The sequence below is a fragment of the Acartia tonsa genome, chromosome 13, assembly GCF_053477335.1.
Source record: "Acartia tonsa isolate MP-2025a chromosome 13, ASM5347733v1, whole genome shotgun sequence".
Lineage (NCBI taxonomy): Eukaryota > Metazoa > Arthropoda > Copepoda > Calanoida > Acartiidae > Acartia > Acartia tonsa.
Genome location: NC_137272.1, coordinates 28,115,576 through 28,127,801, shown reverse-complemented (window position 1 = coordinate 28,127,801; position 12,226 = coordinate 28,115,576). Strand labels below are relative to the sequence as shown.

Genomic DNA, 12,226 nt, shown 5'->3' with positions numbered 1-12,226 from the left:
GGAGGGATCTTTTACAACGAGACTTAAATAAATATAAGAAGAGTAAGTATTTAGAAAAAAATAACCCATATAATACTAATAGGATACTAGTTCAGATATTTCTTAATCTTAAGCTACTGACCAAAAAAACAAAAATAACAACACGGCACAAATTTTAAATGTTGAATGTGCGTGTGTGCGTCTGTTTTGATCTAGCTGACCTTTACAGGGTAGCTTCTTATAGTTTAATTCGTATATTTATCTTTCTTTTTTGCTTTTAAAAATTTATGTATTTATTAATGTTAAGCTTCAGACAAAAGCCAACAAAAAAAAACTTTTGCTAGAAATATGCGAAGGTTCCGTGATCATATGAACAGGCTATTTTATTTGAGAAATCCACTTTTTTTAAAAAACTCAAATTGCCCAATAAAATCAAACGGTCTAGCTAAGTTTTTGAAAGGGATAATTAGTGATTTACAACGATATCCTGGCCGTATGAAAATGTATAGCTATTTCAATATTTATCAAATACCTATTTAACCCCTTTCTTTCACACGTTTAACCCCCAGTATGAAAATGAGGGAATTTAGCAATATTTGGCACCAATTTTAATATTTTGAAGCCGTAAATTAGTTTTTGAAACTAACGATATGACTGCTTTCAATGGACTATTAGAATCTTCACTATAAAGAAGAAGAATATTGGTGCAGTGCAGTGGTTAGGAATTTCTTATATTACAGACAAACGAACATCCTGTTACTTTTATTTGAGGATTTATCAGTGATGTTGATGTGTGTTGATGTTGAGTATATGGAATAAATTAGTAATCTAAATATAAATTGTAATAATAATCATTTCTAACATACCTTTTGTTAAAGAATTTATTTTGTAATGTTTAATTTCAACCAAGTCTTGTTTCTTTTTTCTCAAAGCGTACCGTTTTAGACTCAAAAATTCCCCGGGGCTTGGCAGCCGTGCATCAGCCGCCTGTAATCCTCAGGGAAATTAACCATTTACAATTTTAATGTCAGCTAAAAGTCTATACCTGGCAAAAATATTTGAAAAAAATTTCATAGCATATAAACGGGATCAAATTTGAGGCTTAGTCATGGCTGAAGTGCGGCTGCTAAGACCTAAATTTCCCACAAGGAATGTTGTTATTCTAAGCTGTAAGCTGCTTCTGTTTAAACATTTTTAATTAATGCTTTTACCTTTATGTTTGGGTTATCTTGCCTCTTGGTTGAGATGGGATTGTTAATGGGCTCTACTTGTTGGCTAATAATTTCATCATTTTACATTAATATTCCAATAGGAAAAAATATTCACCCCCAAAAAATTGTTAATTTCTTCTTTTTAAAACTAAATTGTAAATTGGGTGGGGTAAATTTTTACCCTCCCCCTCGATTGCCCTTAGTCTCCTTTAGGGGCCTAGTTAATGGTAAACTTTATACAATTCAAAATAATTACCATTCTAAAATTTTCATATTTAGAAAATATGTATTCTATATTTTTTTAAACAGCTTTTAAAAGCCTCTAGCAGCTTTTCTAAGAAGGCTAAGTTTAATAATGCGTTTTATTGGCTAAAAATAAAAGTCACTGCTGTGTGATCTAAGGTAAAAGAAAAATTTAATTATAAAAGGTTACCCTCTACATTGAACACTGCCTGGTGAAGGAGTAGAGCATGCCTTTGAATATAAATTCTTATTAATAAGATGCCAATTAACCACTCGTTATCGGGGAGGTAATAGGTTCGAATCTTGGCTTAACACCATATCTTAAATAAAGACAACAAAAATGGTTCCTACTGCTACTATGTTAGATGCGCAACATTAATAGGTATAGCAGGAAGAATGCCTTAGCCCAAAACAGACGCAACTCATTACCATTCACAGTTAAGACTTTTCAGACAAAGTTCGTGCAATCAAAGAGTTAGTAGTCTTAAGGGTTGTTACTTATCGAAATACCTCAGATGTTTGGAAAGAAAAAGAGACGTTTGGTTCCCATTAGTTATTCTGGGTTGTTGGACCTGGCATTTCAGTGTCATGGTCAGCATCCTCACCCCTTATGAGCTAATTTGTGATGTAAGAAGTCAGTTTCTACTTGTTATCAAAATATTGCTTCCAGAAAGGACCATGGACATCTTAAGTCTTTTAAAATTTTACCTGATAAGATTTATATTGATATGATGGCTCCTCTTTTGGTAAATACACAGTATCTTTACATGTGGTATCCTTGTTCACATAACACCAATAGGTTTCTGTATGATCAACCTAGGTAATAAGATTTAAAGGTGTTATCATTAAATACATGAAAAACTAATTCCATTAACATTTCAAAAAAAGGTCTTTTCATTTTAGTCAATGAGAATTTAATTAGGATTATGAGTTTCAAACACTATAGTTGGAGAACTTGAGCTCAATCATAGAGGTTTTTTCCTTTTCTATGGATCTGAAATGGATCTTGATGCAATAAAGCAAGCCATTGTGTTAATGTTTAAAATTAGAAGTTCTTGTGGAACTGTGGTAGCGGCCTCGGTTTATCAGCCGCTTCCCAAGTTCAGGATTACGGCAGTGCAAACAGACGTGGACACGTATAATTATAGAGAAGCTGGGCTTCTCTAGATATCACCAAATAACAAACAGAGTTTACTGAGGTGTTACTTTATTCAGAGTCTAAAGGTTACTGATTTATAATACAACAAATAATCAATACACAGATTGGAATAATTAATACTAAATCAAAGGTTAAATATAGATATACATGCAAAAAACAAAATGGACAACATTTATCCCCCATCCCTGGAAAGGGGTGGGGAACCAAACAATTCAGATTAACCATAATACGGCTGTCAAAGCTATAATCAATTTTAAAGCATGGGGGAGGGGTCAGGTGTACCCATCCCCCCCGTTACTCGGGGGAGGTCTCTCAGCCCTCATACGAGTCGTGGTCAGGGTTGCCATGCAGCATGGCCCAGGGTTGCCGAATACCACAGAACATAAGTTGTCGCTAATATTGGTATTAAATGAGAACGATTGTACCCTGTATTATACCTCATATACTTTACAACAGTACATAAACAGTATTTGATTAGTATGACTAAGTAGTTGGTATATACACAAATTCATGATTTACATCCTTATCTAATACAGTTAGGAGGTTGAAATCATTTTTATAGAAGCAGAAATAAGATAATATTTCTGCATCTATAAATATGGATTCAACCTCCTAACTGTAATACACTTTTAAGTGTTAGATATGGTAGGAAATAAGGAAAACTCCCTTTTGGCTTGGTTGACAGTATTCTTTTTCATGAAGATGATTTCATGGTAACAGCCTTTATAAAGTATGTTCAATTAATAAATAACTTTGAGTCTTGAATAAACTATCTTTCAGGAATTATGTCATTAATAGTGTGAACATGATATTTGGTAAATGAATTTTTTTCATAATTGTTTTTAGCTTTTTACACTGACAGCTTCAGTTAAAGTATAGTTTTGACAGTTTCCACCTATGTGCCTGGTGATTGTCAAACAACTATTTTGTTTTTCATTACCTCAAAACAAGGTATTTATTCGGATGAAAAGATTTTACTTAAAACTTACAGTGTTACATTTGCCTTGCCGTTCTGTTCCTCCTTTATCATCCGGGACCAACTTTGAAATGCCAGAACATTGGCACCCACAATCTCCAACTACTTTCTAAATAATTTAAGATCAATTGGAGAGATTCTAGTTTTGAATACATGATTTACCAGGAACATCTTAGTTGTGATGAATTTAGTATTGTGTATAGACCATGGTTCTTAACAATGATATATATTCTATGAATTCCTATATGATTTTGATTTTGTAAAAAATCACAGTAGTAAATTAATTTCAATCTTACATATTTATGATTTAAGCAACTTTGCTTTTTGTGTTTCTCCGTTTGTCATGATAACTTATAGTTTTTAAGATAGTAGAGATGCTATTCAACCCCTCCCCCCCCCCTTAAGAGGATTTTCAAGAGCCCCATCTCTTAGAATATAGTTAAGCTATGTTTTTTCTAATATTAATTAAACCAACTAAATTTTCTAAATAAGTACCTCTTGTCTTGTATTTTCACTCAAAACCAATTCCCTTTTCTGAAAAGTTATCAATAAATATAAAAAAAACAAGGGCTTTTGTATACAATAATGTTTATATGTTGCATAATTACCAGTTATCATTATTAGTTGATATTATTTTTAAAGAGATTATTTTCAATTTTTTTGCTAATTAAATATCATTTATCTTCTGATGTTAATTTACTTAAATTATTTTTTAATAAATACAATGAGAAAACAACACCACATTTTTGTATAATATTTTTGAGATAAGTTTTTCATACGTTAGCATGAGGTCCCATATAATCAGGTAACACAGCACCAGGTCTCTCAGCACCAAGAATCATATCACCAGGTCTCTCAGCACTAAGTCTCTCAGCACTAAGTCTATCAGCACCTGGTCTTACAGCACTAAGTCTTCCAGCACCAGGTCCCATATCATTAGGTAACACAGCACCAGGTCTTACATTACCAAGAATCATATCACCAGGTCTCTCAGCACTAAGTCTCTCAGCACCAAGTCTCTCAGCACCTGGTCTTACAGCACTAAGTCTCTCAGAACCAAGTCTCTCAGCACCTGGTCTTACAGCACTAAGTCTCTCAGCACCAGGTCCCATATCATCAGGTAACACATCACTAAGTCTCTCAGCACCAAGTCTCTCAGCACCTGGTCTTACAGCAATAAGTCTCTCAGCACCAGGTCCCACATCACCTGGTCTCACATCAGCACTAGCAATCTTCTTGTGCCTAGCATAAGTATGGATATAGGTGAAAATGTGGGATCTTTTTCTTGCTTGAATATATATGATAAAACTATTTTCAGGGCTCAGTAGCTGTATGTAAAATTCTAGAGGAATCAGCCTTTTACCATTTATAAAAAATCCAATGGAAGTTTAAACCTTACCCAAATATGGCTATCACTCTTCAAATTTAAGGCTTAGCTGCAGCTGAAGAGCCCTGTTATTTTCTTTTTAAGATTAGTAAAATTCATGTTATTTTTTATATAGAAAAAGTAGTTCAATTTCTCAACAAATCAGATAATTGAGAAAATTCTAATATATACCTTCGTGGAACAAAATCAATAATTTTATCCATTTCCCATCTTTTATGTTTCATCCATGTTTGTTGATGACCTTTCAGACTTTAAGTAAAGTATTATTTTTAATTAATTAAGGAAAAAATTTAAGGAAATTTCTTATTGCCTATCCTTATACTAAAGTAAAAGGATGTTTGTCTGTTTGTGTATCTGTGTGTCTGTACCAAAGGATCTCGCTAACCGCTGAACCGATCGGGTTCTCCTTAACAGGGTAGCTTCTCATAGGTCCTGGGAAGGTTTATAACTATTTTCTTGGGAGGTAAGACACCCCCAACCCCCCCAAAATTGAAAAATACCCCCCCCCCCAAAAAAAAAAAAAAATATTCACCCCCCAAAAATTTTTTTTCTTTTCTTTTTCTTTTAAATCTAAAATAAGAAATTATAATCTATACTGATTACTGAAAGATGTAGTAACCCTTGTTCTTACAAAAGATAGAACTCTTATAAAGCACCTCTTTAAAAAATTAGTATTATTATGGATTGATATTATAGATAGCATTCCATAGATTGCAAAATTGAAAGTTCTAATTAGTTTTGTTGACCTGGTATTTAATTTATAGAATATTGTCTATATTACTGTGCAATTTTTCAGCACCCAAAACAGGATTCAGTATATTGGATATTAATTTGTTTTTAAAGTCTACTAGAAAATAACTATTATTTTAGCCCTTCTTATTTTAGCCTTATAATTTCATTTGTGTATAAGCATATCTTTATAATAAAGCCAAATATGTATTTGTACAGTTTAATTAAAAAGCTTTTGATATTACAATCAAAATGAAATGCTTAAGCTTGTCATGAGGTAGGACAAATCTTTAACTTACCAGTATCCGCTTCCTATCGGTGGGGTACGACAAGCCTAATAATAAAGTTATAAATTCTCATTCTCACAAACTTTTTTGAATTTGTTAAATGAAAAAAAAACACTTTGATTTTTACCTGAAATTGTTTTCATTTACAAATAATTGACTTATTTAGAAATTAAATTTTTACTTCTTTAACGTTCTAGTTAGTTTAAAAGGAAATATATTAAACAATAGAATAAAAAATAGCATTTTATGTTGTCTATGATGTTTAATTATTATAGATTTTTTTAGTGTTCATTCAGAATAATACAAAAGGTTAGTTCGACCATAAAGATATAATATAGGAAAATAAAACTTAATTAAATTATCAAACATAAAATTTGTATGTGTATCATTTTCATTCTTACCTCATTTGAGATCCAATATCTTGGTATATTACTTGGTCTTGCATCTATACAAGGTGTGCTTGTATGAATATAACACCACCAATATCCATTATTATCATTCTTAAAAGAACCAATTGTTTTTATGGTTTAACTAAAATTTATGTTAATATAGCCATAGTTACTTATTGTTTGGACCTAAGTAGTCATGGAGTAGGACGAGACACTTATGCTTGCCACCATGGCAAGCTCAAGGTCCATGCTCATGTACAAGTACTTGACCTGCTTTCTCAAGAGACCTACTCTGTATTACCACACCCTCGTCGAGTATGGCAGGTGTCCCACATTAAGTCACTGTAATGAATGACGCTCCCCACAGAGGAGCTTGGGATATGGGTTGCACTGATATTATGTACTTGACTATTGAGTATCCAAACTACTCAATCATCCCCTTTCTTGCACAACCAAGGGGAAGTTGTGTGAATTAATTGCAACTGAGAAATTGGAGTTTCCACATTGGGACTTGAACTCAAACTCTAAGCACCGTAGCTCAGTGCATTACCACTGACCTACGACGCATATTATACTAAAATTAATTTATTAACTAATAAAATTTTTTGTTAATCAACACATTACCGTTTGACAATCACCAAATAGCTCTCCTGTTTTTCCGTCCATAAATGATTTCCCAGAACATTGGCAATCACAATTAGGGATGTTAAGCTATAAAACAATTGTTCAAATTATTTGAATAACATTAAAAAATATTTAACAGATTTCAAAATAATGTGATCTTACTTTGACATCATAGTCCTGATTGCCACCTTCTGCATCAGAAGCCTGAAATAAAAAGATTTCAATTCATAAAATATTCAGACAATGTGATTGTTTTTGATTTTTTTCCTTACATGGACTTTAGTAGGGAAGGCATTAGCTGGTACATCTGGCAACACTTCTTGTATGGTGGGTGGAATTCCCAGCCCATTCTGCTGTAGAACATTTATACCCTTAAAATGAATGGTAAACATTTGCAGAATTTCATTTAAATATTGAAAGGGCTATTAGGTTTAAAGCTAGTCTTTTTTATTAATGCTTTTGAGGGAGGCTTTAAAAGTGTCTTAAGAGAGTTTAATGGTCCTCTCTAAAAAAATTGACTTTCTTTTCCAACTAAAATGATTGGGCTCTGATTATCAAGAAATATACCTACTGGTCACACAGCATGGTTCCATGCTATTCTTATGTAAAAAAAAAAAATTCTCCCCACCCCCTACCGCCAAAGAAATTAGAAATAATATAACAAATTGCATTCTACCTAAGTTCTCTTAAATAATAGAACAGTCAGATGGATGGACAAATTTATATATAATATTTCAAATCTCTAAAATACCTGTATAATTTTAAATATTAGAAAAAAGGTAAGGATTTCCCATATTATTTTCATTTTTCTCTTAAAAATAACAGAATATAATGTCATATGGAATAAATTATACAAAACAAACAAAGTTATAATTGAAATTTAGACAGTGAAACCACAAGGGAAGAATAATATAAACATTTATGTAAATAAATTATAAAAAAATTTAAATTAATTTAATTTTTAATTTTGCAGTTTTAATTTAGAAAAATTGTAAGAGAGGGAGCAATTAATATAAAAAAGTATTGAATATAAATCATAAGCATTCATCAAAATGATAATTCTTTAATTGGTTAATTTAAAAATATTCCAAAAATATTTATGTACACAATTTATTAAATTATATATACTGTAAAATTATAAAATATAGAACACAAAATATCATTCAAGACAACAGAAGTATTTGTCTCTTGTATTTTACAAGTGGCTTTGCCCCTCTAGGGGCACTTGAGGTAGAGGTACCCAAAAAATTGGTTTTTCAAAATCAAGTGAATGGGATTATTATATTATATAAATTATTGTTTTTTAAATATAAACCTGTTTAAAATGGATATACAAACTTATTGACAATGATTATAGAGTTGCTATGATTTCTAAAACATACCTAAATTTTACAGGAATCATCAGGCCAAGTTTTAAATGGATAGAACAATTATAACATGTCAAAATTAAAGATCATAGCTATCTGCTAGAGACAGATATAAGGGCTGACCATAATTCTAGAATAGCTTCCCTTCTATTGCCATGGTCTGATGTAAGGTTTGATCACATAAGTTCCAGGAAGTCCTCCGATGTTGACCAGGTACACAAACTGGCTGGGTTTTACATAGATAGGTCTAGTAATTATTATACAATTATTTCAGGGATCTAAAGGGAAAAGACAATGGTCAATAAATTTATATACAATATATCTCCAATGGTGATACACAAAATTACCCCTAATTTAGATTACAATCAGTGGACAGACACTCTACTTTATGAACCGACATATCAAAATTTAATTAAACCCCAAAAGTTGTGAAGCAAACGAATAAGAAAATGTTATCATAAAACTTTGGGCACTAGTTTGATAACAGCTCAATGTCCCCTCCCTCCCTGAATTATGTACACTTGTGAATTTATAAAATGTTGTGCCAGGTCTGGACCTCATTAAACTTAAGATGGAAAAAGGCATTTACTTGTACTATTTTAGCAGTTTGTTATTAATAAGAAGAAAGGAGGAAATGATTGAATGCCAAAATAGATAATTAGATTTAGTTGTATGAGTTGTAAAATTTCCTAGGTCTCCAAAGGTAACGTGTTGGACATGGATGGGTGGGTGGAATTCGCAGCCTAATCCCCCGTGGAACATTTTTACTCTAAAAAAGCATGCTAAAATTTTGCAGAATTTCATTTCAAAATTTAAAAGGCTATATCTGGTCCTAATGCTGGTTGAATTTGTTTTTTTTAGGAAAAATTTTGAAATGTCATAGGAAACTATTCATTGCATATTGACAAAGATCCAGTCTACACTAGGTTTATTCTAGAATGTTATCTGTATACTCCTGTAAACCAATTTGGCATATCATTTAAAAAGGGCATCTTTTGCAGAAAAACCCTACCTCCCTAAAAAAAATTTGATACAGAAATCCTTTTTCATTATCATATTGCAACAATAGTACCCAGAATAGTTTTTTTGTACCAGTTACAAATTTTAAAATACACTACTCAATAAATATAATATAATTGGAGTGGGGACAAAACACCTAATTTAAAAATACCTAATTAAAAATGCCTAATTTTATAAATGTCTAATGTGACAAAACACCTAATTTATAAATACCTAATTTAAAAATGTCTGATTTTAAAATACCTAATTTTAAAAATGCCTAATGTGACAAAAAACCTAATTTTAAAAATGCCTAATTTTATAAACACCTAACTACAGCATGACCCTCAAAAAAGTATTTTTAAGCATCTGCAGCCCATATTTCTCAATGAATTATAAAAAAAATGCTTATGTCCTTGTTCTCCATAGTATTCCACATAAGTAGATATAAAAATATTTTTTTTACCTCCACCCATTAGTGCCGAACTTCCCCCCTGTCGTCAGAATCACTTGAAATTTTAAACACAGCTTCCTTAAGGGATTGTAAGACATTTGTATTTTTAGATTTTTTTATTTGTGGCATACAAAAGAAGTTTTTTTTTTGCGTCGTTTCCGACGCATTCGGACTAATCATTTTTCCCATGCGTCTATTATGTACCATATCGGACTAATCATCTTAGGCTTTTACTGTATAATCTATTAGTTGCTTCGCCTCTAACCTCTGGGGTGGGTGGGGAATGTCAGAAAAATAGCATAAAACCATCCCAAGATATTTATAAAGCTTTCCTGATAAGTAAAACCAATTCAGGCCCGAAATTTCTATAATCTTTAGCTTCAGACAAAAACCTTACTACTTTATAGTATGGAACACTATACTAGCAGCGGCTACGCCCCTAGAGGCATTAAGGGACCCTTGGGTTGGGGAGGAGTCAAACCCCCTCTTTTAATTACAGTTTTTAGAGAAAAATTGAAGAAAAAAATTTGAGAGGGGTTTATTATTTTCTAGGGTGATTTCTCCTAGGGTGGTTGTGGTACTCTCCCCCCAAATAGTTATAAACCTTACCAGGTCCTATGAGAAGCTACCATGTAATGGAGAACCATATCGGTTCAGTGGTTAGTGAGATCCCTAAGTACACACAGACACATATATATAGAATGTATATCCTGTTACTTTATTATAAGGATGTACATAACACAAATACTTTACAATCAGTGTCTGTCTGTACGTCCATTCGTCTGTATAAAACAATTCAGAATATAATTATTTGCTACTAATGGCTAATTTGTGTTGGCGATTTCTCTTTGGGGGGTCTTTTTTAAGGGGCGATTTCTCTTTGGAGGGTGGTGTTACTTTCCCCCAAAATAATTATAAACCTTACCAGGTTTATGAGAAGCTACCATGTAAAGGAGAACCATATCGGTTCAGTGGTTAGTGAGATCCCTTAGTACACACAGACACATGTAGAATCTATATCCTGTTACTTTTTTATAAGGATACATCACACAGATACTCTACAATCAGTGTCTGTCTGTACGTCCATTCGTCTGTATAAAACAATTCAGAATATAATTATTTGATACCAGTGGCTACGCCCCTAGAGGCCTTTAGGGGCACTTGAGATGGGGAGAGGTCATTGAATTCAACAACAATGTTTTTTATTTTAGATTTAAAAAGAATTAATTTCATTTAGTTTATTCTATTTATTATTTTTCTTGTGTTGGGGGGTCTTTTTTAAGGGGCTATTTCTCTTTGGAGGGTGGAGGTAACCTCCCCAAAAATAGTTATAAACCTTTCCAGGACCTATGAGAAGCTACAAAATAAAAAAAAGAAGCATATCAGTTAAGCAGATACACAGAGAGATATCCTTTCACTCTATTACAATGCTTTAGCTAAGAAATATGATTTTGTCGACAATTATATTGAACAACCCAATACATGACAAACCCTCGCCCCCCAGCCCCTGTTAGTCCCCAAAGTTTTATAATAATTTTTTCTTATTTGTTGTCTTGCCAACTTTGGGGAATTGTTTTGTATTTTGATTGGTTGGTTTATTAAGTTAAGTGTCCAAATGTTTCAACCACTTAATGTAATCTACAGAAAGATTTTATGGTATAATAGCCCTGAGTAAGTACATCATTTTATCGGTCATTGACTTATTACTTTAGATCCCTAACAAATACATTTCTTAGTTGTAGAGTAGTTGTTAATTATTTGGATGCAATTGTATATATACAGACGGACAGACCATAATTGTAGAGTATCTGCGCTATTTTTATGAATCCCATTATCCCTTAACAGCTAGGATTCAATAAAAATTACAGAAGTATAAACATATTTACAGTCTTTAATTGGCTGTAATTTTGATATATAGACAGACATACATACATTCCCTAGTTTTAAGCTAGCTATTATTTATTTGGATGCAATTATGGAAATACAGACAGGTGGACGTACAGACAGACCCTAGTTGTAGATTATCTGCGCTACTATTTTTATATCCTTAAAAATACTTTTTTGAGGGTCATGCTGTATAAATACCTAAGTTTAAAAATACCTAATTTTAAAATACCTAATTTAAAAAAAACCAAATTTTAAGCATATCTTAAAACTGTTGTTAAATATATTAAACCCTAGAGCAGGGGCGTCCAAGCTTTTTTTTTGGGGGGGGGGGGTAAAATTTTTTAAAGGGGGGGGGGATAATTCATTTTTGGGAGGGGTTAATTTTTATCCCCCCCAAAAATTTTTACCCCGGGGGTAAAATTTGCTTGGGGGGGTAATTACCCCCTTGAAATCTGTTGGCAGGGGTAAATTTTGTTTACCCCCCCCAAAATTTACCCCCGAGGTAAAATTTGAATTAGGCATTTATAAATTAGGT

The 12,226-nt window shown here is 32.4% G+C and overlaps 1 protein-coding gene across 4 annotated transcripts; it reads right to left on the bottom strand.

The window, feature by feature from the left end:
- Window positions 1-369: 369 nt before the first annotated feature.
- LOC145304713 (uncharacterized) lies at window positions 370-8,251 on the bottom strand. 4 transcript variants are annotated; one of them, XM_080146663.1, is made up of 15 exons: window positions 7,736-8,246; window positions 7,257-7,355; window positions 7,147-7,188; window positions 6,985-7,071; window positions 6,373-6,471; window positions 5,984-6,018; window positions 5,127-5,204; window positions 4,641-4,810; window positions 4,348-4,595; window positions 4,064-4,102; window positions 3,582-3,677; window positions 2,142-2,249; window positions 1,624-1,664; window positions 1,191-1,254; window positions 372-807 (listed from the first exon to the last, which is right to left on the bottom strand). In XM_080146663.1, the coding sequence occupies exons 1-15, from the start codon at window positions 7,820-7,822 to the stop codon at window positions 757-759; spliced, it is 1,344 nt and encodes a 447-aa protein (XP_080002789.1). In that variant the 5' UTR covers window positions 7,823-8,246; the 3' UTR covers window positions 372-756. The 4 variants fall into 4 exon arrangements, with proteins under 4 accessions (XP_080002790.1, XP_080002791.1, XP_080002789.1 ...); XM_080146662.1 differs by having other exon boundaries at window positions 373-807; window positions 4,348-4,810; XM_080146664.1 differs by lacking the exon at window positions 5,127-5,204 and having other exon boundaries at window positions 370-807; window positions 4,348-4,810; window positions 7,736-8,251.
- Window positions 8,252-12,226: the final 3,975 nt, after the last annotated feature.

Coding starts and splice junctions, on each gene's coding strand:
- LOC145304713 (XM_080146662.1), bottom strand. CDS start 7,822: ATGACATTATATTCTGTTATTTTTAAGAGAAAAATGAAAATAATATGG. Junction 7,072..7,146: donor ATCAGGACTATGATGTCAAA/GTAAGATCACAT, acceptor ATTGTTTTATAG/CTTAACATCCCTAATTGTGA. Junction 1,665..2,141: donor ATCAATATAAATCTTATCAG/GTAAAATTTTAA, acceptor TTATATTCAAAG/GCATGCTCTACTCCTTCACC.